This window comes from Xiphophorus maculatus, chromosome 4 (assembly GCF_002775205.1).
Source record: "Xiphophorus maculatus strain JP 163 A chromosome 4, X_maculatus-5.0-male, whole genome shotgun sequence".
Taxonomy (NCBI): Eukaryota; Metazoa; Chordata; class Actinopteri; order Cyprinodontiformes; family Poeciliidae; genus Xiphophorus; species Xiphophorus maculatus.
This window is the reverse complement of record NC_036446.1, coordinates 1,779,652-1,806,737: the sequence shown is the minus strand read 5'-3', so window position 1 is coordinate 1,806,737 and position 27,086 is coordinate 1,779,652. Positions and strand designations below refer to the sequence as shown.

The 27,086-nt window shown below is 42.0% G+C and overlaps 2 protein-coding genes across 2 annotated transcripts; both read left to right on the top strand.

The window, feature by feature from the left end:
• The first annotated feature begins 2,030 nt into the window (after positions 1-2,030).
• On the top strand, positions 2,031-18,363 carry LOC102225663 (USP6 N-terminal-like protein). Its single transcript, XM_005812905.3, has 14 exons — positions 2,031-2,321; positions 6,375-6,448; positions 8,597-8,682; positions 8,770-8,809; positions 8,886-8,966; positions 9,991-10,098; positions 10,176-10,285; positions 11,509-11,557; positions 11,934-12,054; positions 12,829-12,923; positions 13,013-13,078; positions 14,585-14,684; positions 15,998-16,150; positions 16,224-18,363. Exons 2-14 carry the CDS (start codon positions 6,383-6,385, stop codon positions 16,754-16,756), a joined length of 1,608 nt encoding a protein of 535 aa, XP_005812962.1. The 5' UTR covers positions 2,031-2,321; positions 6,375-6,382; the 3' UTR covers positions 16,757-18,363.
• Positions 18,364-25,270: 6,907 nt separating this feature from the next.
• On the top strand, positions 25,271-26,272 carry LOC111608390 (centrosomal protein of 112 kDa-like; the record flags this gene model as incomplete). Its single annotated transcript, XM_023332316.1, has 2 exons — positions 25,271-26,114; positions 26,247-26,272. Coding segments are annotated over 2 exons (870 nt in total), but the record flags the coding sequence as incomplete, so codon positions are not given.
• Positions 26,273-27,086: the final 814 nt, after the last annotated feature.

Below are 27,086 nucleotides of genomic sequence, written 5' to 3'. Positions count from 1 at the left end.
TAAAAAAAAATTAAAACTTCAGGCAGATCAGAAAGATTTTCAGAGTTGATGTCTGAAAATCGGCATCTCTGTTATTTTTTATATTTTCTTCCTATACATTTTTGAAATTATAATGTTAGTTGGAATTTGCAATTTTTTCCCTCAGAGTTGAACATCTTCTCTCTGTCCATATCTTTGTGTGACCAGAGTTGAACATCTTCTCTCTGTCCATATCTTTGTGTGACCAGAGTTGAACATCTTCTCTCTGTCCATATCTTTGTGTGACCAAGGCAGAAGCAACATAAAGATTTTTTAATATATTTGAACCAGTTTCATGTTGAGGCTCCATCCTGACTTCCACCTCCAACGTTTCTGCCGAACATTAAAGCATTATTAATCAAGCTGTGACAAAAATAACATTTTGTTGTTCTTGTACAAAGAAATGTGAAAAAAAAAATCACAAGGCATGCCACTGTCACCACCGTGCTTCAGTGTGAGTGTAGCGTTGCCATGGTGATTAGCGCTACCAAAGCAGCAGGTTGAAAAGCTTTCTTTCCTCCTTTCTTTCTCCTCTCGGGTTAAAAACTTGGTCTGTCCTGCCTGCTGGCTGACCTTTGACCTCTCTGATTAATGCCCTCCCCTTCAGTCCAGCAGTTTCATAGCTTTGCCCTTTCACGCCAGGCGTCCAGCTGTTCTATTTTCTTGTTTTTCTCGACTTATTGTAGCTCTAAGAAACGTTCAGAGATTTATGACCCAACCTGACCTGCTTCTCAGCAGAACTTTGTCCCCGACCCGTTTGGAGAGCTTTAAATCGTTTGCATTTCTCTTTTACTGAATTTATTTTGGATTTGTTCGTTATAAAAACAGCAGGAAGTGAAAACATGTCTGTATTTCTCATCTGTCATCAAAATGGATTGTTTGTATTTTTAACAGAAATGTTTGGCAGCCGAATCTAACATCATAAAAATGAGGGAAAATTTTACTTTTCATAGGATAACATAGAAATAAATATTATGTGTGACGTATTAAAAGTTTTGGGAATTTTTTTGCACTTTGCAGAGAACAAATCACTTTTATAATGTTTGTTTTTTCCTGTTTTAACTCATTCCTGGTGTCTGTTGTTTTAAATTGTTTGTTTTTTAATGATGTGTTTGTGGTTTGCAGTCATGTCTTATTTTGTGTTTATCTGCTTTTTATATGATCAATAAATGGACATAATGTGAAAATGTGTAGATGAACTTGGATTTCCTTCATCTGCTGAGCCACAGACCTGATGATATAAATTATACTCATCACTATTTTTATATTTTTACACCAAATGTTTGGCCATAATGCATGTAAAGCACAGAGGTGGAGGAATGATTCTCTGGGCTCATTTGGCAGCCATGAATAAAGTAAAAAATTACTTTTTCGTATCTGCAAATGAAATGTTGCTCAGTTGTGGTAAAATTTTAGGATCCTGCAGAAAATGTTGATTCTGAAAAGAAATTAAAACTTTTTAAAAAAATTAGTGGGTCGTTCCCATTTATGCTGAAAATATTTGGATATATGATTTTTGTTTCTGCTAATATTTGCAGGGGGACACATTGAAAAGCTATTTTTCTTTGCCAAACGTGAATTCTGTCCATTTTCTTGGTTTTCTATGTAAATCAGTGCAGCTGTAATAAAATCTAATCTCATTTATTATTTATTATTAATTCAATGCATATTGCTAATTCATATATTAACAAATTTTAATAATATAATTTTAACTTTTGAGACAATTATTAACCAATTTTGTCCAGTTTACAGATTAATACAGTCCAGTTTGTGTCAGTCACATTGTGATTATTTCAAATCAGGTTTTCTACGCGTTCTGTGGTTCCTTCTGATTTATGAAAATTGTCCCATTAACTAATTAGATCAGGAAGAAAGTGTGTTTTGTGTAACAGTAACAGTTATTGTCCTGTTTTTATGCGGGATTTCATTAGTTCCCACTCAGATCCAGTTCCCGTCATTTCTCCTCTCCCTGCACTTCCCCGTCTGTCCAGCAGATGGCAGCAGAGCTCCGACCCGGTCCGGCTGTTTGTTTTGAGTCGGAACTCTTCCAGGTTCTGTTTCTTTAAGGCCCGGACCGTTCCGGCTGTGATTCGGCTGCCGGTTGCCACGCCGCGGCGCCTGCTCAGTGCTCGGAACCGGGTCCCGGAGCCCCGCTCTCTGCGTGCGGTTGGACCGTCTGTCGGTGACCTTATGTGGGGGAGGCTTTTGTTTTCAACCCGCTGCAGGCTGCACTTTCACCGGAGGATGCCAGGACGAGCTGCGGCGTCTCCTGCACGGACAGCGCAGAAATCCACAGAAACACGGTGAGTGGGTTTGTTCCTGCGAGTTTTTATTCTATTTATAAATAGAATAATAATAAAATAATGATAATAATCACGCGCGATGCTCGTCCACGATCTCCCATCAGGCGATGTTCAACCCCAACTGTGGGTTTGTTTACCTCCAGAGAATAAACACAGTGTTCCGGTTCCGAAGGTTCGGATCACGGTAATGCTGGACCGGATCTGTGAAACCGGTCCGGACGGTGTTGAGGCATCACCGCCGGGTTCCGATGGAGGCAGCGGATCTCAGGCCTGACATCATCAGAACCACCAAACCTGAGGCCAAAACGGAACCAGATTTAAAATATTTATCATTAAATCCTGGACTTGGATCAAATAATCTTAATCTGAGGAGGTTATGATGGATTTTAACATCATTTCCCAGCTGCAGGTCCAGATAAAACCCCAAATTAAGATGATAATGAACAAAAAAACATTTTCATCTTCAGTGTCTCACATTAAATCAGACTAAAATGTTCCTGTTTTAGGACGAACTGAATCATTCCTACAATCCACAGTAGTTATTTGCTTTCTTCAAATTCAAATGTTCACATTGATCTGGAAGGAGACGGTTCTGATGTGAGATCTTTCGATCCGCTCCAGAACCGAACCAGGAACCGATCCTGATGGTGAAAACAAGCCATGAATCCTGAAAGGCCATCAGAGAAGAAGAAGCTGTTAAACCAAAAGCCACATAAAAAACTAAAGTTTGTAAATGTTGTTGGAGTGTTTGGAGATAAAGTCCACCAAAATGGGAACACCATCTTCAGAGGAACGTTTTCATAAATACAGATGCAGGATATAAAAAAGCACATTTTCTGCTCTCTTTTGATCCCAAACCCTGAGCAGGTCTCCGGCCTCCTTGCCGTTTCTGTAGGCCTGGTTCTGGAGGCGCCAGGCCTGGTTTGGTTTGTCGGCCGTCCAGGTGAAGGAGTGCCGTCCAGTCTCTCCCAGTTTGGGCCTCCACCCTTCAGACTGGGACTGCCGCCAGAACTCGTGTGCGATTTACTCCCAACCGCAGCAGCCGCCACCATATGCTTCAGATGACAACTTCCTCTGGGAGCTTTCAACAGCCAGACCTCAGCAGCAACAGAACTGCTGCCTTGCTGCACGTTCAAACGCTCTGCTGATTTATAAGCTGTGAAATCATAACTGAAGGAGGGAAAAGTGTGTTTCTTGTCTGGTTTAGGAAACTTAAAGCCAAAGTATTTTGCGTATCTGTGTGTCTGAGCTGCTGCTCGGGGTCTTCAGGTGCAGATTGATCTTTCTGAACACTATCAGTTTAGGGAAGATCATCATATAACCAACATGGGCTGGAGAGAAAGATCTACTGACCAACCAGGAAGTCGGGAGAAGCAGGAAGATTGACGACCTGTTAGGTTCTGTTTCTGTCTTTTTTCATTCCAGCTGAAAATGTGAGTCTGACTGGATAAACTCTGGCCCAGTTTCCAGCTGCAGCTCGGCGTTTCCTCCTCATCGTCGACATTCCTGTCGAGTTAATTTGGGATTTTAATGTGTTATTTGCACGATTCTTTCTCCAGGAATGACTAAACATCAACTTCCATGGATCTGGGTGCAAAGGTTTTATTTATCCTCATAGACGAGCTCAAATATTTAAATATTTTGGTAAATGTCTGTTAGCAAGTCGCATCTCAGCTCATCGTTCTGTCTGCAGAAGAGTTTGTTTAAGCTGTTGGTTTCCTGAATCAGGTCCGACTTTTAAACATGTTTTTAACAGGCCAGAATCCCAGAATCGTAATGTTGACCTTTGTTATCCGGCCCAAAAGCAGTCTGCGTCCATGTTTCGGATCATCTTGCTATACGGCCAACTGGTACCAAGTCTCAACCTTCTACGATTAATTCCTGGAGTTAGTGACCAAAACCACCCGCAAATTCTTGAGATCTCCTCTAAAATCTCTGAGACGTTCTCATTCTAATAGTTCAAACACCAAATATACCTTAATATGCATTAATACACTCAGTGGAGACAATCTTAGCGATACAGTGGAAGCTAGCGTCTACCGTCTTTCCTTTCCTGTTTTTTGGCATCATATATCATCGTAATATTGTAGATGTTCTCTACAGAAGAATCATCTGGAGTTAGGGTTAGGGAACCACAACTAGACAAAGGATCTGCTGTAGCTGCTGGTCTGAGGTGAAGAGAAAAACTGGGAGGTATTTGTCCTTCTTTAACCGTCCACTTTGTGCAAACAGCTAAGCATGATACAGCCACTGCCATGCTTGATGGTTCACTTACTGCTCTTTGGTTTGTAAGGCTTAAATCCAGCAGCAGTCCAATCTTTGACCATGAAGCTTTTCACTCGAGGACATTTGGCTTGTCCATGCGGACAGCAGCAGATTTTAGGTCTGGGTCTGTAGAGGTAGATTTCTGTCTTGGTTGGTCCATATAGTGACGTACAGCTGGTGGTTCCTGAACATCCTGACAGTTTCCATTGCTCTCAGGGAAGTGATTTGGGTCATTTTTATGTACCCTAGCATAGCATGTCCAGCGTCTTTACGTTCTTACCTGAACAGCTTGAGTTGTTTGACCTGGTGAGTAGAAATAGCTCAGTTTTTTCTTTTCTAAGCTTCATTACGTTTTCTTAAATTTCCTGTTTTGACCTTTTTTTCAGGAGATTGATGCAACAAACCAAATATGAGGCTAAATAAAAGACAAACCTTGAGATCTTGAGCATTAAGGAGGTAAAGGGACGATCAGATGGGATCGCTGTCTGCCGGCCTGGCTGCTGATCGTCACAGCTCTTCCTTTGTTTCTGCTCCTGCTGTGAGAAATGGAGCCATTTGCTTTGTAATCCAGCTTTGGAGATATTCCTAATCCAGATGCTTTGTGTTCTGCGGAAAGCCCAGATTACCCGAGCATGTCCTGCCTTTGTGTCGGTCCGGACGGATAATGTAGATTAAGCTGGATTAATAATCTTGGTGTTTTGTTTGGGAATGATACGGCAGCAGAGCTTCAGCTCTGGACAGGATTGTTTTTAGTCATTTGAAAGATCTGAATTTTTGAAAATGTAAGTACCAGTTTGCATGGTTGACTTTTGATGGTGTGCTAAACAAACCATGTAAAATCCAAAGTTTATTCTTCTGACAGAACTTGGTGGTGTTCTTCGTGGTACTAATGTCCACCGGTGAAATCCAAAGGTAGTTTTACAAATGCTAACCTAACATCAGAAGTCTTCCTGACCAGGAATACAAGCAAACAGCTTGTAGAACCATGTTTCTCATTGGATGTTAGATTGCTGTGGATCTCATGATGAGCCTTTGTCATGCAGTTTGAATGCTTGTTGGGATCATTGCCACATTCATGACCCAGTTTGGACCAAACGTCAGCTGTCGGTCAGTTGGACTTCACATTTGACTCTGGAGAACCTCTGGTCCACTCAGACCCAAGTTCTACCTTCACCCCTAATGCCAGGTTGACCCTTAACCTTTTGACATCTCGTCTCCGAAGTACAGAAAACTTGTGTTTATGCTGATGGGATTTCCAGTACATATCCTCAAGCGAATACTCAATCTCACAACTACGGTGGTCAGTAGTGGGACGGTGGAACAAAGCAAAAAGAGTCGGATGCAAGTGATGCGTCTTGGCTTTAACAATAATAATTATTTGTCTTGTAGGGCCAGAAACGTTTTGTTAGAACAAACTACAACAACCAAACCCATTGGTGTGAACATAGCTAAAGATCCGAAATCATCACCTTTACGCTTCCATGCCTGACTGTTAGTATGAAGGTCCAAACATTGATCTTTGTTGGCCAAACGTCCCTAATTTGGTCTCGTCTCTTCAGAGCACATCATTCCAGAGGCGTTCCTTCCTCAGGCTCTTTCCTTTTACCATGACTGTATCGTTTTGCTACGCTAGCATGAATGTACATTACTGCGTTGATCTTCTGTGAAGTCATTACATTCAAAGCGTGCTTAAGTGGTTCCAGCTCATCCCGTTGGTCTGGACGCCAGCAGTCGCCCACTCGTTACTGCTCTCCGTCTCTAACTCGCTCTGCTCTCCTCTCTCTGCAGATACTGACATGAAGAAAGACATCGAGACTCTAATAGCAGAGGAACGGGCTGACATCATCTTAAAATATGCTACGGTGAGTCTCTGCAGAACGAGCTTCCTGCAGATCTTCCTGTTAAATCTCCTGCTGCTCTGCAGAGTTCAGAGAAGTGGTTGGTTGGTTGGTTGGTTGGTTGTGGAAAAGCCACTGGGAACACTGGGAAGGATGGAAGTAGTATTTAAGATGTTTGTTTGTGCGCTGTGGTTGGTGTCTGTGCGGAGGACAATAAACGAGTGGGAAGATGTGTATTTGGCTACCAAAGAGCTTTTGTTATATAACAGGGTGTTTGTGTCAGATGTTAGGATTATTGGAGAACAACAGATGATTTACAGGGATCTTTAGCTGCAGGATAACCCAGAGATCTGGGTAAAACTCCTCTTGGTGGCAGATTCCCATAGTTTCCTCTCCAGAACCTGTACTCTGGGTCTGAACGCAGGTTTCCAGCCGTCTGGGTTCTGCGTCTTTAAGCTTCCTAAAGAAATGATGTTGGGAACCGTTCTCCAGCTCTCTGTTTAACTGAATATATTGATTGTTTGCTGACGTCTCTTTGATTTAACGAAGTTCCTTCAGAATAGAAACTTTTTCCTCTATAGAAGCAGCAGGATTCCTGGAAAAGCCTGGAAAACTCTGGAATGTTGTTTACAGGTGGGAGTAGAATCCATCCAGTCGGTCGGTTGATCGATGGATAGTCGGAGTTGTGTTTCTGTTTCGGTTTGCTCATAAGGTCCAGGAACGATGCCGTCGTCTGCAGAGAGATCTGGTGAATCTCTGACTGGTTGATGGAAACGATTCATCTCAAGTTTCCCTTTAGGAAATGAACAAAGGTTCAAAATATCAGAGCAGAGAGCTTTGAAATGTTTTAAAGTTTTGTTTATTTTAAAAACTGGTCCAGTTCTGATTGTCAGTATCACTGACTGCTGTCTAAAGCAGGTTAGCTACTGACTGCTCAGAGCTACTCTAGACAACCCCTGTGTGAAGAAAATCTACTCTTAAATCTCTGAGTTGTTTCCTTGTTTCATTCTGAGCTGGTTGCATTAATCGGCTCGGTGTCGTCGTCTCTCTGCAGCTTCACAGAATCTTTACTTCTCTCACGTTCATCACGCTGATGTCAGAGTCCCTCCTCCTCCTCCTCCTCCTCCTCCTCCTCCTCCTCCTCCTCCTCCTCCTCCTCCTCCTCCTCCTCCTCCTCCTCCTCCCCAGGTTTCTTTCTCTCTATTATCTCAACCTTCAACCCGCTGAGAGGTTTTTCTGGACTTTCTGCTCCTTTAACCAGATTCTGATGTCAGTTTGGTTTTACTATAATATCCCACAACTTAACAGCGTCTGATTTTACTTTTCTACATTCTTTTCTCTTTTCTCACTTTGATTTCCTGACTGATTTCTTCTTACTGCTTTATTTTGAAAAGTTTCTCTTTTATACTTTATGTGAATATTATTACAAATTGTTTATTTTTTAAAGATTAAATCCTCTTTTTAAAACAATTTCCAGGTCACTTTACATTTCAAATGGAGGAAATAATTTCAGTTTTTGCTGTTTTCATATCAAGTTTCTGACATGGAGTCTTTTACAGAGTAAATTAAAATATTGAAAAATCTTTGTGAACCATCATGGATTTTAAGTGAAACCTTTTGTTCCATCCAAATGTGCTTAACTCATCTGCAGTAATGTTTAGAAGTCCAAATGTATTTCAGGATTAGTTCTAATCTCTAATCCAGTTTTTGTAAAAATGCTTAAAGAACAACTAAACACTAAATCAACTTTTTTTGCAGGTAAGATTTTCTTCTGCTGTATTTTGTGTCCTTTTTGTGAAAATTGTGACAGTTTTGTGTAAATTTGTTAAATTCTGCATTATTTAGCCCATAACTCGGTGCTGCCCTCTGTGGGTTGAAAAGTGGTACTGCAGTTTAATTTTCTATTGGTTGCAACCTTAGATGTATTGATCCAAAATATTGATAATATTTATATTTTTCTGATTCCCGTTTGAAATTTTATTTTAGTTTGAAATAACACAATTTGGTGGCTAGCTGATGCTAACCTGCTAATGCTAACCTGTTAGCATTAAAACGTTTTTTAACATTTTGAAAACGCTTGCCTTTTCCTATTGGCTGCAGGAGGATTCAACATGTCCGCCCTTCCTGTCTTCTTCTTCATGCCAGTAAATTTGGTTGTTTCTGTGTTTGCAGGGCAGGCAGGGCGGCGTGGAGATCGATCCCTGGGAAGATGCTGATTACAGCATCTATAAAGCCATCGACCGCTTCGGCTTCATGCAGTAAGTCACAGCATCATGCGGCCACTTGGTGGCGCTGTGAGCTGCTCTCTGTTGGTTGTTGCCTGATGGTTTGTTTTTTCCCTCCAGTGAGAATGAGCTGCCGGCCCCAACAGTTCAGGAGGAGAAGGTAAAGACAGAAAACATTTCAAAGCTCAGGAATCAAACATGTTTGTGGTTTTGTTGACTCTCTTCTGTCTCCTCAGCGGAAGCAGCTGGAGATCGAGAGAGCAGAGAAATGGCTGAAGATGGTGAATAAATGGGACAAATACAAGAACAGCGACAAGGTGAGGCACCACTGGGATGCCGTAGTCTGAAAATATGATCAGACACGAGTCAAAACAGACAGACGTCCTGTTTCAGAACCTCTTAAAACATGGATTATGTCAAATACAGCTAAATTCACCAGGACTCTTTTGGTTTCCTGTCCAGCAGAGCCTGACATAATTTACTGAATTTCCTCATATATGAGAGGTTTTTGCACCTCCACCATCAGTTACAGTCTGATTGTGTGGGGAACATACCAACAGTGTCCTAATCAAAGTAGCACCAGCATCAGATGCTGATGGGCTGTCATGACCCATGAGGGGGACGGTTCCCCCTCCAAGATGGAGGTTTGGACTCTGAAGGTTTTTAGGAAAGGCAGAGTGGATGGAAAAGTTGGCTGTGTCAGAGTTTATCACCAAACATGTTTCCATCTTTGGAGCAATAACAGTTTTTTTTTTGGAAAAGCCAAAACCACCTCAAGCGACTGTAAAAACTTTCTGTTGTGTTAAATTGAGGAAGTTGTTTTGAGTTTTTCCATTTTCATCGACCTTTTCTAGTCGTGATGCTTGTTGATGGAATAACGGCTAATGACCATGATGAATGTTAGCTTCGATGTTAGCGTTGCCCCCTAAAGGGCACGTCATGGCTCTCCACGGATCCAGCATTCTGATTGGCTGCCACTAAATGCATTTTAAAACCCTCTGTGGTACTTTCTGACGCTCGGTCTCCATCCTCTATATTCAGGAGGGTTTATGTAAATCTGGAACGTCAATAATCTGAACATAAAGCTACACAGAAATCAAATCTGGTCTGTAAAACATTCATATTTGTACTGAATGTATTTTTATCCTGATTTATTCCCGAATGCTGCAGAAATCTCTTTAAACATCACTTTGCTGCGACTCGGCGTCGGGTTAATCATCTGATCTCTGTGTGACTCGCTAACAGCGCCGCTCTCTGAATATGTTTCTGTTGTGACGAGTTCAGCTTTGTTCCTGTGAAGCCGAGCGCCTGGTTCTGACTCAGTCTGCTCTCTGCTGGCAGATGGTGAAGCGGGTCTATAAGGGCATTCCCCTGCAGCTCCGGGGCCGGGCCTGGACGCTGCTGCTGGACGTGGAGCGGACCAAGAGGGAGAACCAGGGAAAATACGAGGTGAGGATTCATTTCTCTTCGTTCGTTCATCAGATTTCATCATGTGACTGAGTTGGTTTTGCTGCTTTGCCTCTTAGAAAATGAAGGAGCAATCCCGACTCTGTTCCTCTGAGATCAAGCAGATCGACCTGGACATCAACAGAACCTTTCGGAACCACATCATGTTCATGGACCGCTTCGGGGTCAAGTAGGTTTCAGTTCTGCTGAAAGGCAGAAGAGACCGTCGGTCCAAAAGCAGCACAAAAAGTCACATGAAACGTTTTAAATGACCAAAACTTTATCACTTAGTTTATTTATTAGGTTTATTTGACAGGGACAGACACACAACAACACAGACAAACTGAATAAAACATCATGTTTATATTAGCATAAGGTCATTTTTAGTACTTGTTCCTAGACAGGCTTTTCTAAACAGTTTATTTAAAAAACAATTTTTAGATAATAATGCAAAATAATTAAACATTATATTGACAGCATATCTAAATCATACATACCTTAATTTACAGTGACAAGTAAAACGTCAGGTAGACAAAAGTCAAATAAAAGTAGAAATATTTAAATATGTTTTAACTCCAGTAGAAGCAGAAAGTTCTCAACCCCTAACCCCTAACCCTATCCCAAAAACAAATATTTAATAAAAGAGCTAATTTGTCATAACACCTGAATTAATTTGTGAAAATGATTCAATCAGGTGGATGGAAATATTAAATTATGTGCAATTACAAAGACTAAAACAATAAATGAGTGAAAATCACAAAATAGAAAGAAGATTCAGGCAGAAAGAAACATTATTTATTATCACTTAACACAAAACAGAGAAACTGAACAGCTGACAGTTTATCAGATTGATACATTGATCAGTTATTATTCCTGTCCTCATTCTTCATTTAGTCTCATTAAAGGTAAATTTTTCCTTTTCATCCACAGTTGTGCTTCTTGTAGCTTCGCTGTGTTTGTTGATTCTTCCATCCATTTTTCTTTCAGTTATTGTTTTATTGAATCTTTAAATCACTGAGATGTTTTTATGATGATGCAGCTTCTCGTCTAAAGGCTGGAGAGTGAAAATATTTCTGCTGGGGAGGAAAAAGTTCAACCAGTTTTTCTGTGGTGGACGAGAATTAAAGTAGAGTGAAAAAGTATTCACACCCCTCGAACTTTTGCCCAATTTGTTGCATTTCAACCACATTTTGGGATCAACAGAAAGAAAAGTTTAAGTGGAAGGAAAAAATCCATAAAGTTAACAAACAATTGATCTGAAAAGTGTGGCCTGCATTTGCATGAATATTTCTGTTTTGCTAGTACAGATAAACTCAGATGGATGAAATGGAAACATTAGGAGAGAATCTGAGGTTTATTAATAACTGTGATTGATGTATTTTATATTTTATCTCTCTGCTCGCTCCTCCTCAGGCAGCAGTCGCTCTTCCACGTCCTCTCTGCATATTCAGTTTATAACACTGTAAGTAGCTGCTTTCCTTCCAGTTTAACCAATAATCATCTTGGATGTGAAATGTGTGCAGGTTTTTCCTAACAGCCTGCTGACACGACACTCTGCTTCTCTGAAGAAAGAAAAGTATTTTGTGCAGCAAACTTCTCATGTTCTGCTCTGTTAATCAGCAGCTGCTGACAGGCTGATCACTGAATCTGGATTAGTTTGCAGTTCAGTGCTTCACTCTGAGACCAGAAAAACAGAGACAACGTTTTTATATTCTGTAGAGAAATCTTACAGTGGGTTTTATTTCTGCCAGTTGACCTGAAGCTGAACCAGAACCAGCGACCGCTCCAAGCCCTGCAGGAGTGGAACATGTTTTCATTTTGTTTTCTGTCTCCTGCAGGAGGTGAGCTACTGCCAGGGCATGAGTCAGATCGCCGCCCTGCTGCTGATGTACATGAACGAGGAAGACGCCTTCTGGGCGCTGTCGCAGCTGCTGACCAACGATCGGCACGCCATGCACGGTGAGCTGCAGACCGCTGCAGGGCAAAATGTTTTCACCTGACGACCTCCGTCTGCTGCGCGTCGTTCAGTCTGCTCTGCTGGACAAACATGATCCTGGCTTGTGCTGAAAGTCACAGTTCATGATTTTTACTTGTGGTTTTGAAATGATTTCTGGCGTTTCTGAAAAAGATTTACTGCATTAAATGGGAGATGGAAACACATTTTATCAATAAGTTCTGATGTGGTGAACTTCCCATCCACTGGTGGATCTGTGCCTTACCAGAGGCACCAAGCAGAACTGTTTGGTTTCTGTTTGAGGTCCAGGAGACCTCTGAGATGAATGGTTCATGCCAGTTTGTAACCTCTGCTTCCTGTTTATTACAGCCATATGCAGCAACAACATCTCATAAAATTATGCTTTGCATCACCTGGTTGATTTGCTCCAAACCAATAGACAGAAATTTAGACCTTTTTGAAGTTTGAGAATCTCCGGTTTGCAGATACAACTTAATAAACTGATCTATGGAGCTCTGAAAGAAAACATAAAACATTTTCTTACCAGGGAAGTTTCATGTTCCTGTTGAAAGCAGTTGACTGATGCATCATCTCTCCTGTGCACATCCCACAGCTTCCATCAGAGTGAGAGAAAACACCAGAAAAGACCAATCTGGTTCTTTCTGTTAGCACCGTCAGGCTCTTTAAGTCCTCTGTCATAAAAATGCTATCAAATTTGACCTTCCACTAAATAAAGTGAAATAAAATCTTCATTCTCTGTTCGGTCTCTTTGTTTCCAGGCTTCTTTGTTCCTGGATTCCCCAAACTTCACCGGTTCCAGGCTCATCATGACCAGATCCTTTCCAAACTCCTCCCCAAGCTGAAGAAACACATGGTGAGCTCTCAGCGTTGCCGTGGAAACGACACGATGCTGAAGGATTTTGACGTTTCGCCTGCTTCCTGCTCGTGTTTGTCGCTCTGCAGGACCGGGAGCAAATGTCTGCAGGGATCTACTGCACCAAATGGTTCATGCAGTGCTTCATCGACCGGGTGAGGAAGCTCGTCGGGACCCGTCTGTCTCCATGACGATCAGATTAGATAACTTATCTGGATAATTTGCCAGCTTACATCACAAACAGCTCTCTGTTCAGCAGGCTCAGGTTTTAACTAGGCCGATCTTGAAAAGTTTCAGGGTTTTATTTAATTCATTCATGTGTGAATGAGTGAAATAAGCATTTATTCCCCCATCAGCCTGAAGCACTGAGAAAATGTGCTATATAAATAAAACTACTTACCTCAACTAAGACGTTTTCAGCAGCAGCCATAATGTTTCCACCTCCATGTTTGGAGACGGAGTCGCTGATCTTCCAGTCCAAACAGGATGAGCTGATAAAAAACAAAACGTGTTGATGTTGGCGTCTTCTGACCACTAAACCTCTGAATCATTAGGAAACCCAACACAGGCCTGAACATGTTCACTTTCCACAAACTGAATCACAATATTAGTGTTCAACTGATCAGAAATGAGCAAAGATCAACAAGTTCTGGGCTCATTCCTCAGCCTGTTACCTCATTATATGGAGATAAAATTGGGCCATAACTTTGTGTAGAAAAATAATAAATTGGAAATGGAAAATAAAGATTCAAAACTTCAGAAAACTTCAAAAACATATTGATACTGAAAACTAAAATAGATTTAAAACAAAAAATAAATTTCTCATAAAAATAGACTATTGTAAATAAAAAAACTAAAATATATGTTTTTAATTAAAACAAAAAAACTATTTTTAAAAAGTAAAGACAAGAAGTTTGTGTAAATGATAAATTGATTAAATTTCATAACTGTTGGAGTTATGAAATATTTATTTTAATTTGCATGCAAGTTTTTGACTTGATCTTTTTTTCTGAAATGGTTTTTTTCTCTGTTTTCTTACATTAAAATAAAACTACAAAATATTTTTATTTTGTTTATAAAGGGATCAAATACTTAGTAAATAAGGGTGTACTTAGTTTTCTTCACTTTGACTCCAGCTGTGGTGTAATCTGTTGAGTATTTTCTCGTTAAACGCTGGTATTAATTACCAGTGAGAATTGCTGCAGACATACAGTATTATGAGCATCTTATTAGATTCAGTGAACATATTTAAGAAGAGCGCCACCTATAGAAGCTTGCTCTGAATGCCAGTTTGTGTGGTGGAATAAACCCTGGCAGCCCAGCATCTCGTTCCGCTGAAACAGGAGGCCTTCCTGCTCCTGATTTCAGATGATTTCAGCAGCAGAATCCTGGTGAAATCTGAGCCTGGCTCTGCAGTAGATGGGAGCATTAGGAGCTGTCAGGCTGCACTGTTATTAGTCTGTGTGCCACAATCCTGTGGCGGTGATCTGGCGCGTTTCAGCCTCCGTCAGCACTTCTCCATCCTGCTGAGTCGCTCGGAGAACGCGCTGAGGTTTGGGCCCCGGCCAGATAAACTTCCTGACTCGGACCAGAAGCGGAGGGGCAGACCTGTGGATGAAACCAGAACCTGGCAGTGACCCGTTGTGTTTATGACCCTGCAGACGCCGTTCACTCTGACCCTTCGGCTGTGGGACATTTTCATCCTGGAGGGACAGCGGCTCCTCACCGCCATGTCCTACACCATCCTGAAGATCCACAAGAGTAAAACCGCCAATCGTTTTCCACCCACACTGAAGGCTCTGCAGCGCGGACACAATGATTCATTTCTATATGGGAACCAAATCTAGTCTGTAGTTCAAAAGTGTTTTAACCTCCAATTTTCACATCTTGGTTCCAAATTATTCTATTTTTACATTTCAAAACTTCTTTGTTCATTTGAGCCAAATTTTAAATCAAAACCAAAACATTTATTATGAATTTATGATAAATTGGTTTTAGTTTAGTTTAGATATGTAAATAAACAAGAATTGGATGGATGGATGGATGGATGGATGGATGGATGGATGGATGGATGGATGGATGGATGGATGGATGGATGGATGGATGGATGGATGGATGGATGGATGGATTTTGAATGGATGGTTGGTTGGATGGATGGATGGATGGATGGATGTTGGTTGGATGGATGAGTGGATGGATGGCTGGTTGGATGGATGGATGGATGGATGGTTGGTTGGTTGGATGGATGGTTGGTTGGTTGGTTGGATGGATGGTTGGTTGGATGGATGGTTTTTTGGTTGGATGGTTGGATGGATGGATGGATGGATGGATGGATGGATGGTTGGTTGGTTGGATGGTTGGTTGGATGGATGGATGGATGGATGGTTGGTTGGATGGATGGATGGATGTTGGTTAGTTGGATGGTTGGTTGGTTGGATGGATGGATGGATGGATGGATGGATGGATGGATGGATGGATGGATGGATGGTTGGTTGGATGGTTGGTTGGATGGTTGGTTGGATGTTGGTTAGTTGGATGGTTGGTTGGATGGATGGATGGATGGATGGATGGATGGATGGATGGATGGATGGATGGATGTTTGTTGGATGGATGGCTGGTTGGATGGATGGATGGATGGATGGTTGGTTGGATGGATGGATGGATGGATGGATGGTTGGATGGATGGATGGTTGGTTGGTTGGATGGATGGTTTTTTGGTTGGATGGTTGGATGGATGGATGGATGGATGGTTGGTTGGATGGTTGGTTGGATGTTGGTTAGTTGGATGGTTGGTTGGATGGATGGTTGGTTGGATGTTGGTTGGATGCTGTTGCTGAGTAAATGTCTCATGTTTCAGGTTTTAGAACAAAGAACTGATGAATAAATTTATCTGATCTTTTCCTCCTGAAATCCAGACTCTGATTTTTGGTTCATCCAGTTCAGCTTCACATTTAAACTGAACTTGATCAGGTTAAACTCTGGGTGAACTGATTGCTGTCCAGTTTCCAGCTGTTACTGGTGAAACTGGGAGGTTTGGTCCTGACCCCCGTCACCCAGCTGTTTGTTCCTCGCAGAGCGGCTGCTGAAGATGTCTCTGGAGGAGCTGCGAGAGTTTCTTCAGGAACGAATCGCTCAGAGGTTCTTCCACAGCGACGACCTGATCATCGAGCAGCTGCAGGTCTCCATGATGGAGCTGAGGAAGATGAAGCTGGACCTTCCTCCTCCAGGTACAGCGTTGCACCTGAAGGTTGTCCAACTCCAGCTGAGTCTCTCTCATCTTTTTGTTCGGTCTGTTTCCAGGGAAACCAGAGGAGCTGCCTCAGAAACCTCTGGGCCAGGAGCTACCGGTCCTGCTCGGCCCGGTCCAGCCATCCTCAGCCACTGGGTTCCACAGAGCCGGCCTGAGTCTCCACATCATGTCCCATCAGCCGGACTCCATTTCCCCAGACCAGAGCCCCTCCAAGGACCCCAGGGATCTGGATGTGGTGGAGGAGCAGGAGGCCCCGCTGCCCTCTCCAGACCCCATCATCATCCACAGCCAGGTGCCTCTCACACCTGATGGCTCCCCACTGATGGGGCCGCCGCCTTACCGGCCCCCAGGGAGTCCGGGTCATCCATCGCTGCCAGGAGACCAGGACTGGGAACCAGCTGGCCGGTCAGCATCTCCGGTTTTGGTTCTGGCTCAGTCTGAGTGCCTGACTGAATCAGAAAGTACTGAGGACCGAGACACGTCCCAGCTTCTGGACCAAGACTCGACTCTGTCCTCCACCAGGAGCACCGACCGGAACCAGAGTGGAGAAGCAGAGGAAAACCCGCCACCGAACGGTTCATGAGCAGCAGATTAATGGTTAGAAGTTGAGTTTGGCTTGAATGTTTTATTTGGTTCGGCAGGTTTCCGTGGCAACGGAAAATGTTCTGTTTTAAGACTGAAGCGAGTTAGCATGCCACTCCCAGGCCTTCTCCAGGTAACAGGTCAGATGTACATGAAGACTCCAACTCGTCTCAGTCATCCCACAGAGTCAAACTGCAGTCGGGCGGGTTCGATCAGGAAACACCGAACGTAACAGCAGGGTCCATATTTATCAGCCGTCTCAGCTTCCTGGGTGGAGAAACACTCCTGTTAAAGTTTTTATCCAGTTCTCTCTAACCAAATCCCTACTCAACTACATAGTATGTAATACAAGCTAATGCTAAAGTACCACAACAAATTAATTAGTGGAAGCTAATGCTAAGGTGCTAACATTAAACATGTTGGTACTCATCTTATGTCAATGATAAGCTAAAACATATTATGTCACCCTCAGGCTCAAATCTGTCAATATATGATTTATTGACAAATTTGTGCTTTATAATTTATCTGAAAAAATTATTTAGGAAAAGCCAAGTCCACTGAACATTTTCAAAGATGCCAAATGCATAAAACATGGCTGTTAGGGGAAGTTTGTGATAAAAGTTGAAGGATTTTGTCCTTCAGCTGAGAGACGCTGGATGAATATGAACCCAGATCAGATTCCATCAGGTGATCCGACTTCAGAATCTTCTTCCAGCTCCGGTTGGACTTCTAGCTGGAATAAAGCTCTGAAACTTCCCCCTTTACTAATTACACTTTTCTAGATTTGTAAAGTTTTTGGTGACGTAGACCTGCTCAGTCTGCCTTTTTAAACTGCTTTAGTCACACTTTGGTTTTTATTTTTTGTATATAACAATGTCTGGATGCCTTATTTGGATCGGCTTCAGTTCTTCTGTGGACAACTTTCAGGTGTTGGACCAAACAGAACCTCTGCCACGGTGAGCGGGCTCACTCTTCTGATTGTACACATGGAGCTAAATATAAGGAAGTGTTTTTGTAGCTCAGTTATTTATGGTTCGAACAGCAACTCTTTATTTTCTCCTTTAAGATTCAGTTTTATTTGTTGCATAATGGAAACATTGATTTTGAGGTGATAAATTATTTTGTGTTTGAATTTGACAGTAGATCCAGGAGGCAACGCTGGGTTAAAGCTGCTCCGCTCTGGGATTAGAAACAAGGAAACACTGACATCTAGTGGTTGCTTTAGGTTAGAGCGTCTCTAGTTGTGGATTAGCTAAAACAAGTAGAAATACTTTAGAAAAGTTTTTAACTTTAAACTAAAATCAGGACTCAAATTTTGATGCTGTTAATTTCTAAGATATGAATATGTTTATAATATTTCATTAAGTGATAAAATGTTAAATTGTCGGTCCAAGTCGCTTCAGTAAAACAGGTTCTTGGTCTTCAGTGTCTTAAAAATAGATCTTCAATTGTAACTGTTAAAAAATCCAATTCTGCAACAATACATCTTGTACATCCTTTGTCCTCTGAGTGTGTGGTGCTTCTTTTTATTGTTAAACATTTGTCACCGCCCACAGTGAGGCCGTTTTGTTTCTGCTGATCTTGATTAAAATCCCAAAGACCCTGTGACCCTTTCTGCTCTCAAACTGGACCTTGTCACAGTTAAGAGAAGCTGACTGGTTTGGCTGGAGTTCTTTTACTGGTGTGTCTGTAGGAAGAAGATGAGTTAACTGAGACAGAGGAAGAGTTTTTAAAAACCTCAAAAGGAAATAATAAGATCCTGCCTCATTTTAAATTAAAGGGGAGTAGATGTTGCTCCACCTCAGGGGGAAACTGAAGGAACCAATTCTGACGGCAGAGAAAGTGTCTGTTGTGGAGCACATACTCTAGCATCGTGTGCAGAGTTGGAATGATGCAGGTTTCTGCTCCTGTAGCGTCATTCCTGATTCTTTGAAATCATGACAATCATTCATGTTCTGCCACAGGAACCAATAATCAAATACATTATTATTTGCATTAGCTACGTTTGCATTTTAATTATTTAAATACTTTTAATACGTTTAAAATTAGCATTTAATTATTTCGTTGCTTTGACATTTAAATGAGTTATTTAATTTCGTCCATTCTGGCCACACGGGGGCGCTGTAAAGCAGCACTGATCCCAGGTGTGATGTTGAAACTCGGGTGTTATTGGTCAGTTTTCCCCTTTAAACCGGGTTTAACCTCCTCTGCTGTGGGTAAAGTGAACAGAAAAGCCCTGAATCTCAGGACAACATGTCCAACTCTGTGCTGGTGAAAACCTTGGAGGACCTGAGCTTAGACTCGGGTTATATAGCCGGCGAGGCCAGCCTGTCCACCTGCGGCAGGTCTGGTCAGTCTCAGCCGCCCTCCAGCGCCCCTCGCCGGTGTTCGTGGTGGTTCACGCTGGCTCTCTGTACAGCAGGAACGGCAGCTCGGACTCGGTGAGCAGCACGCTGCCGGAGGACTCGGTGGACGCCCTGTCCAAGTGTCCCTGCCTGCCTGAGCTGGAGGAGTATCCGTGGACGGAGCGGGAGCTGCGGGACGTGGTGCAGAAAGTCTCCAGGGGGGACTGCTTCGCCCCGGAGGCCGTCCACCGGCTGTCCGTCCTGCTCTGGAGGGCTGTGTTCAGGGTGTCCCGGGAGGCGCAGCGGCAGAGCGGGCTCCACCGGCGGTGCTCCCGCCTGGAGGTGCAGAGCGCCGTGCGGCTGGTGCTCAGCTGGGGCTTGGCCGAGCGCAGCGTCTCCTCCGCGGTCAGAGCCGTCTCTCTGCACTGCATGAACTCCAGGGGCACTGCTCTCCGTGGGCCGCTTCTTCCGGTGGATGGTGGAAACACGCGTGTCGGTGCGCGTCCACGAGTACTCCGCAATCTGCCTAGCGGCGTGCGTGGAAAGTTTGGCGGAACAGGTGGCCAGACGGGCGCTGCACCTGGCCTGTTGACCTCTGACGGGGTCAGCTGCGGCCCGGTGACCCCGGAGCTGCTGCAGGGAGCCGTGGAGCTGTGGGGACTGTTGCAGCTCTACGAGCATCTGATCTGCGGGAAGAACACCAGCGGTGAGTTCAGCAAACCCAATAAAATGATTCTTAATATTTGTTTTTATTTTATTGACAGTCCTAAACACCAAGATAGGTAGTAAGTTACATTTACTCAGTTACATTGAGTAACTTTTTGTGGACAAAAAAGAGACTTCTAGAAGTTTTTACTACTCTGTAGTTAAATACTTTTGATTGAGTAATTTTATTATGAACTATTTTTATGCTTGAGCTTGAGTAATTTTTATGCTTAGATGACTACTTTTTACTTTCACACGAGTAAACATGTTGAAGTAGTGCTGCTGGTTAGTATAATTTCTTTGTACTCTACCCGCCTCAGCAAACACCAGAGACACTAAAGGACCTGCTGCACATCCACTGCCTGGCAAATCAAGCTTCAGTGAACTGTATTATGGTTTAATGTGTCTGAACCAACATGAAGTAGAACTTTAATTACAAGCAAAAATCTGAAAACTGTGTTGTGTACATATGTTTTCAGCCTTGGCTACTCATATACCCATAAATAAAACCCAAAGTAAGTAATTACTTTTGCCCAAGTGGAGAACAAACAGCATCTTTACGACTCTGCAGAGCTAAATACTGGATGTCCACCTAAAGTGGACAAGGATTTTCTTTGTCTGTCAGTGTCACTAATAAGATGTTAAAACTCATGGTTGACAAAAAGTGGGGATTTTTTAGGAGTATGAATACTTCCTCAAGCCACTGTAGGCAACATTTGATTACAATAAAATTAAAAATAAAATAAAATGGTTGTATTTTGTAGCACAGAAAACTAGAGACAATTTCTGCCAGCCACGATGCCTCACAATTAAAATCTTGCAGCTTTGTTAAGCAGCCACTGTAAAAATTCACAGTTGAAAAACTTTCTGCTGCTCGTAGTTCACATATGTGCGATAAAGTCATTTATGTTCTTCCTCCTGGTGTCCCAGAGATCCGTTCATCAGCGGACGGATCTAGAAGAACCCCAAAGTATCAGTGGATCAGGGAGAGGATGATGAACTCCCCCTCAGACAGGAAACGGGTCATTTGGAGGAACAAACCTCGCTGGAGTCAGACGCTCAGTTTGATGCTTTTTGGATGTTTTGACTCGGTGCAGAAATAAAAACACGTTTCCTCTCTAATGGCTCGATTATAGCTGGATCACTGTACTAATGGCATTTTAACGGCTTCCTTTAATATAGGAATATTGTCAATAATAAAGCTGTAGTTTTTTATTTCTTTGACAAAAATCACCAATAAGGCTTAAAATCCTCTTTTGGTTTTAAATAATAAAAAAACATTATAAAGATCTACCTTCACTCTTTTTTTTTTCTAAAAGTAATTTGCATTTTTGCTTTGTTCCAACTCATCACTCGACATTTACACAAACTGATGTGAATTCAAATCACCTCTTGTTATTCAAGTTTTTTTATTTATTCAAGTTCAAGTTTATTTGTGTTTCACATTTCAGTGACAAGGCAGTTCAACGTGTTTTACATCATAAAATCATACAGTCATCAGTTATGGAACAAGCAAACATTTTGTCAACTGCCACCATCAAAATAATCAAGCAAACATATCAAACATGTTGATCAATGTTTCAGTTACTGCTTATCAAAAGCAGCTTTAAACAGGTGAGTTTTAAGTCTAGATTTAAATTAACTCACTGTTTCAGCTGTTTTTCAGTTTTTGTCAAAGTTTGTTCAGATTTGTGGTGGATAGAAGCTGAAAGCTGTTTGGTTCTGATTCAACACTTTTCCACATCATTATGTAACTCATAACTTGTGTTTTTACTTAAAAACACAAGTAAAGGGGCGTGCCGTGGTGGCGGAGGGGTTAGCGCGACCCATATTCAGGCAAACGTAGCCTCGACGCGGCTGTCGCGGTTCGATTCCCGGACCCGACGACGTTTACCGCATGTCTTCCCCCTTTCCTGTCAGCCTACTTTGAAAAAAAGGGACACTAGAGCCCACAAAAAGACCCCTTGCGGGGCGATGTAAAAAAAAAGTAAAAAAAGTTAATAGATGTTGATTTAATGTCTTCTTCTACAACAAGATTAAAAAGTATAAATAGATTTCATGTCTTATTCTACAATAAGAGTTAAAAAGTAATAAAGTTAAAAATATGTTCATAAATATGTTCATAAATATAGATAAAAAGTGCTAAAAATCTTTAAAAACTGTGAAATATGCCTTTAGTGATTGCTCTTAGTGACGGATTAAACAACCAATAGCTGGCACAGTCTGATTTCACATCAGCCAATAAGGTTGATTGTCCCGCCCCTTTAACTGCTGTGCTGAGATTTTGCTCAGATTGAGTCAGACACGCTTGAGAGCTCAGAGCTGACGTTTGTTTCCGCTAGTAGCCTGGAACATCTTGTCAAATTTGATGAAAAATCTTGGAAACCGGTAATAAAATAACAATGTTGAAATAGTTTCGCAAAATATATAATTCAAAATAGTAAATCCGTTTTTATTAAAAGACGCGGGTTGATAGCAGCTCACCGTGGCTGCATAGCAACCGTCTCTAAGCAACCGTGACGGGGGGCGGGGCGTCCTATTCAGGTACCAAAACCTCCTCAGCTTTCCTGCAGCTCACCTTTCGAAAGACGATTGCTTCCTGGGTCCTCCGACCTGAACAAGCTTCTTCTTTACCAGCAAAGTGTGAAGTTCAGAAGTTTACATACCCTGGCAGAAAAAGACAAACCCAATGACTTCAATCAGGTTTAAATGCTGTAATTACTAAGTTTTGTTCTGTGACATGAACAAACTAATATTTACCTCAGAAATTGTTTATCTTTGTTATATTTTTCACCTAGCTGGCCCGATGAAGCAGGTAGATTATAGTGGATTATAATCTATAAACTAAACATAATAAGTCATGGCTAATGTTGCAGGAGTTTCTCAAAACACAAAACGTTTGGTTTCAGCTAAACTCCTCAAACTTTTCATGAACCGTTAGACACAAGATATCTACTGAAACATGCTAACGTGATTAGCTGGTGATCTGCTTGTTCACTAAGCTAGCTAGAGCTAATAAACTGTAGCTAACGCCATTTTCAGGAGGTAACACAGGTAACAAATAACACTGAAACATTTCTGCTGATAAAAGTAAAAACGGGAATTAATGGAGAAAAACTATTTATAATAAGAACTACATGGTGCCTTTAAAAAGCTAACAAAAACAAACTGAAAATACAGATTACAACTTTCTTTGTTTTAACTGACAGCCATCTTGGTAGGCAGTTGCTATGGCAACAATAAACAAGCCACAACAATACTAGTACATTACAATTATTACTCATTTACAATTTTTGAGTCTTAAGCCTGATATTAAAAACGAGGTTTAATCAATCCGACTCAACTTTCAACAAGATTTAGAAATCAATAGTTACAGTTTTTATCTTTTACTTTGTCATGTTGTTTACATCTATTTATTATACATTTTCTTTCCCACTCTCTTTTTCCTCTGTACAAAACAAAATAAATGTTTGACTAAACAAGCAAAATTAACTTTCCAAAGTATAGATATTGAAAAAAGTTCTCCAGATTATCATATATGGCAAGAATGTCAAACTCAAGGCCCGAGGGCCAAATCTGGCCCGCCATAGCTTTCTATGTGGCCCTCGAGACTCCAAATTACAGCAATAGGCCCCTCCAGGTTTTCACAAATAACCGGAAAATTCACACAGAAATCAACAGATCCCCACATTTTTCTGAGTTTATCAAAAGTTTTTCTCAAAATTGTCCAAAAACATTTTGGTTCAAGTGACCGCTGTCTCAGCCTGACCTGATGTCAAGTTATAGTCCATGACCGATAGAGCGATTAATAAAAGGTCACATTTAACATCATATATTAGAGCAAATATCGTAACAATTCCTTACGAATATTTCTAAATTAGTGCCACGAAATCTGTGATGTTGATGGCAGAAAACCACAAAAACAATCCTGGATGGACTGATTAGTGTGAAAAGATGTTCAATATCATGTTATTTTAAGGAACACTTTTAACAATTGAATTGGTTTTTATCAATACGATCCGGCGCAACAGGAACTTTATGAACATTCAGATTTTGGCCCAAAATGGAAATGAGTTTGATGCCCTGATATTTGATTAAAAACGACTGAATCCTGGACTATTTAGAATGTAAACAAGAATAAAGAGGAAGATATTTGGTGGTGGAATGATGTCACTCCACCAGCAAAGGAAGATTCTGTGATGTCACTGGCGATTCAGTCTGTGATGTCATCAACTGTAGGATTGTATGCAACACAATTCTGCATATTTTTCATTGCTTGCAATATCACTGACCAGTTCAGACGCAAAGCTCTTTCAGGTAGTTTACCAATCGAGGATTTTACTGATTGTATTTAGGAGAAAATGTCTCATTATACGCCGAGATACCACAGTGGGATGATGGGACCCCACGCGAGAAGGGGAGGCCAGCAAAACCCCCAAGGCAGGTTCCCTCCTGCACACCCGAATGCCTTACACGGGGAAATCCACAGGCTGAGTTACCTTCTGGAAATGGAGAGAGCCGGGAGGTTTGAAGACAACCAGAAACTGTCCCACCTGGAGGCCGAGCTGGAAGAGACCAAACTCCAGTTAACAAAGCAGAAAGCTCTCAAAGAAACTTTTATCAACCAGGCCAAAGACGCAAAGAGGGAACTTGAGAGACTAGAGAAGTTCAGTGATCCAGCAGTCCGTAACGCTGCGGTCATTGCTTCCAAGGTTCACAACAACGTGAAGTACATGAAGAAGAAGAACTTGCAACAAGACTTGGAGGAGTTAAAGGTGGCCCACCTCCTCAGCCAGGAAGCATTTGTGGCTGAAATACAGGCTGAGAGGAAGAAAAGTCAGGGACTCCAAGAAGATCTGGACAAACTCCAGACTTCCTACGAGGAACTGCGCTCTGAGTATGAAGCAGCCGATGCTCTGCTGAGGCAGGAGGCCGAGACACAGAAGCTTTATGAAGCGAGGCTGAGTGAGGAACAACGACTGCTGGAGAACTTGAGAACTGAGAAGGACGACATGTTTAAAGAAATGTCCCAAAAGATTTCATTCCTGCAAGACGGCGAGAAACTTTTGCAGGACGAATTAAATCTGATCAAACGTTCATATAATGAACTGACCTGCAAATATGAAAGCGAAGTTTCTTCACTAAAACAAGACTTGGAAAGATGTCGGCAGGAGGCGACAGATGAGAAAGACGCCAACATGGAAAGAACGAAGGAAAATCTGCAGCTTATCAACAATCTGAGAGCTGAGAAGATGGAGCTCTTCCATAAAATGTCCAGAGAAATCACAGTTCTGCAAAAGAGAGAGAAGCAGATGATAAAACTGGACCAGTTTAACTTCTTCTACGAGGAGCTAAAATGTAAATATGAAAGAGGCATTATGGATATACAGCAGCACCGTGAAAAATACCAGAAGAAGAGAAACCAGGAGGAAACTGTTCTTTCAAACAGAGAAAAGAAAGAGAAGTTAATGCATGAAAGAAACAATTGTGAGCTGCAACAACAAGTCGAAAACCTTCAGCTGCAGATAAATCAGGAGCGAAAAGATCATCTGGAGAAATCAGAGGAGGACAAGGAGCATCTAGAGAACCTGAGAGCTGAGAAGGAGGAGCTCTATCAAAACATGTCCAGAGAAATCACAGTTCTGCAAAAGAGAGAGAAGCAGCTGATAAATGAACTGGATCAGGTTAACTTCTTCTACGAGGAGCTAAAATGTAAATATGAAAGAGACATTATGGATATCCAGCAGCAGGCTGAAACGTACCAGCAGGAGAGAAAAGCTCAGCTGGAGAAATCAGAGGAGGACATGGCGCGTCTAGACAATATGAGAGCTGAGTTTGCCGTCCTCCAAGATAAAACAACAACTGAGATTCAATTCCTTCAGGACAAGGAAAGGAGTGTCCAGGCTGAGTTGGAGAAGATTAAGAGTTTGTACCTGGAGTTAAACCGGCTGTATGAAACTGATGTCACTGCATTAAAACAGGAAGCAGCAAAATACCAGCAGGAGATGAGTTGTACGATAAATGATTTGGACAGAGAAAGAGAGGATGTACTGCTGCCCGACACTGTGACAGCTGAGGAAGAAGATCTCCATCAAAAACACGTCCCAGTTTTCAAAGAGGAGAAAGACTCACAGAACCAAGTCAACCTGGTTAAAGTCTTCAGTCCAGAGGTTTCTTCGGAGGAGGAACTCTCAGAAAAAACCTCATCAAGTTGTTCCAAGGGTCCAGAATCCACAGGAGAAACTGAGATTGCTGGACAAACCATCCTGGAGGATTTAAACAATCCAGACACTAAAACCCTGCAGGATGGTCAAAAGAAAAAATCAAAATTTTCAATTTGGAAAAAAGTCCAAAACATTCTGCGATTGAAAAAGCCAAAAAAAAACCAAAAGATTGAAGACGATCAAGAACAAGTTTAATGTTCTTGATTTGGATATTTAGAGGAGAAAGACGTGAGAGGTCTGTGAACGGGGCGCCATGCCACGCTCCGTCAAGAGGAAATTTAAAAACCATGAAGTTTTTCCCCATCGACTAACTAGAAAATAGATCCCTTCCCGACCCGATTGGAAAAAACGTGGGCAGCACGGTGGTGCAGCGGTTAGCGCTGCATCTTCACAGAGACCATCTGTGTGGAGTTTGCATGGTCTCCCCGTGTTTGCGTGGGTTTTCTCCGGGTGCTCCGGTTCCCCCCACATCTCCTAAAACATGTAGGTCAGGTCAGTTGGTCACTGTAAATTGCCCCCAAAACACTTTAAGAAACTCCAACCATGTCCAGTATTATTGTTAAACCTGTAAAATGAATTGAATTAGCCGAACGTTAGCCCTTTTCCCTTCGCTGGTTTAGTGGCAGGCGGCTCAGTGCTGCAACTAGGCTCAGTATTAATAGCAACGTATGGATTTAAGAATTAAAATTTCTTCTTTTAATAGTAATAATTTCTGTTTATTTTCACTGTACTTGTGCTTTTATGGTTTGTCCCTTAGTTTACCTTTTCTACTCACTTTTTATATTGAATTGCACTGAATTGTAGCTCGTTATTCTGTTTAAATCTGTATTTTAAAGAAGATTAGCAAAAGGATCATGCAGTGGCTTTTTTAGGGCGGCTGTGGCTCGGTGGTAGAGTGGTCGTCTTGTGACCAGAAGGTTGTAAGTTCGATTCCAGCTTCCTGAGCCACATGTTGAGCTGCCCTGGGGCGGGGTACTTAGCGGCAAGTTGCCCCCCGACCTGCATGTGGGTGTAAATGTGTGTGTGGGTGAATGTGACTGTAGTGTGAAGCGCTTTG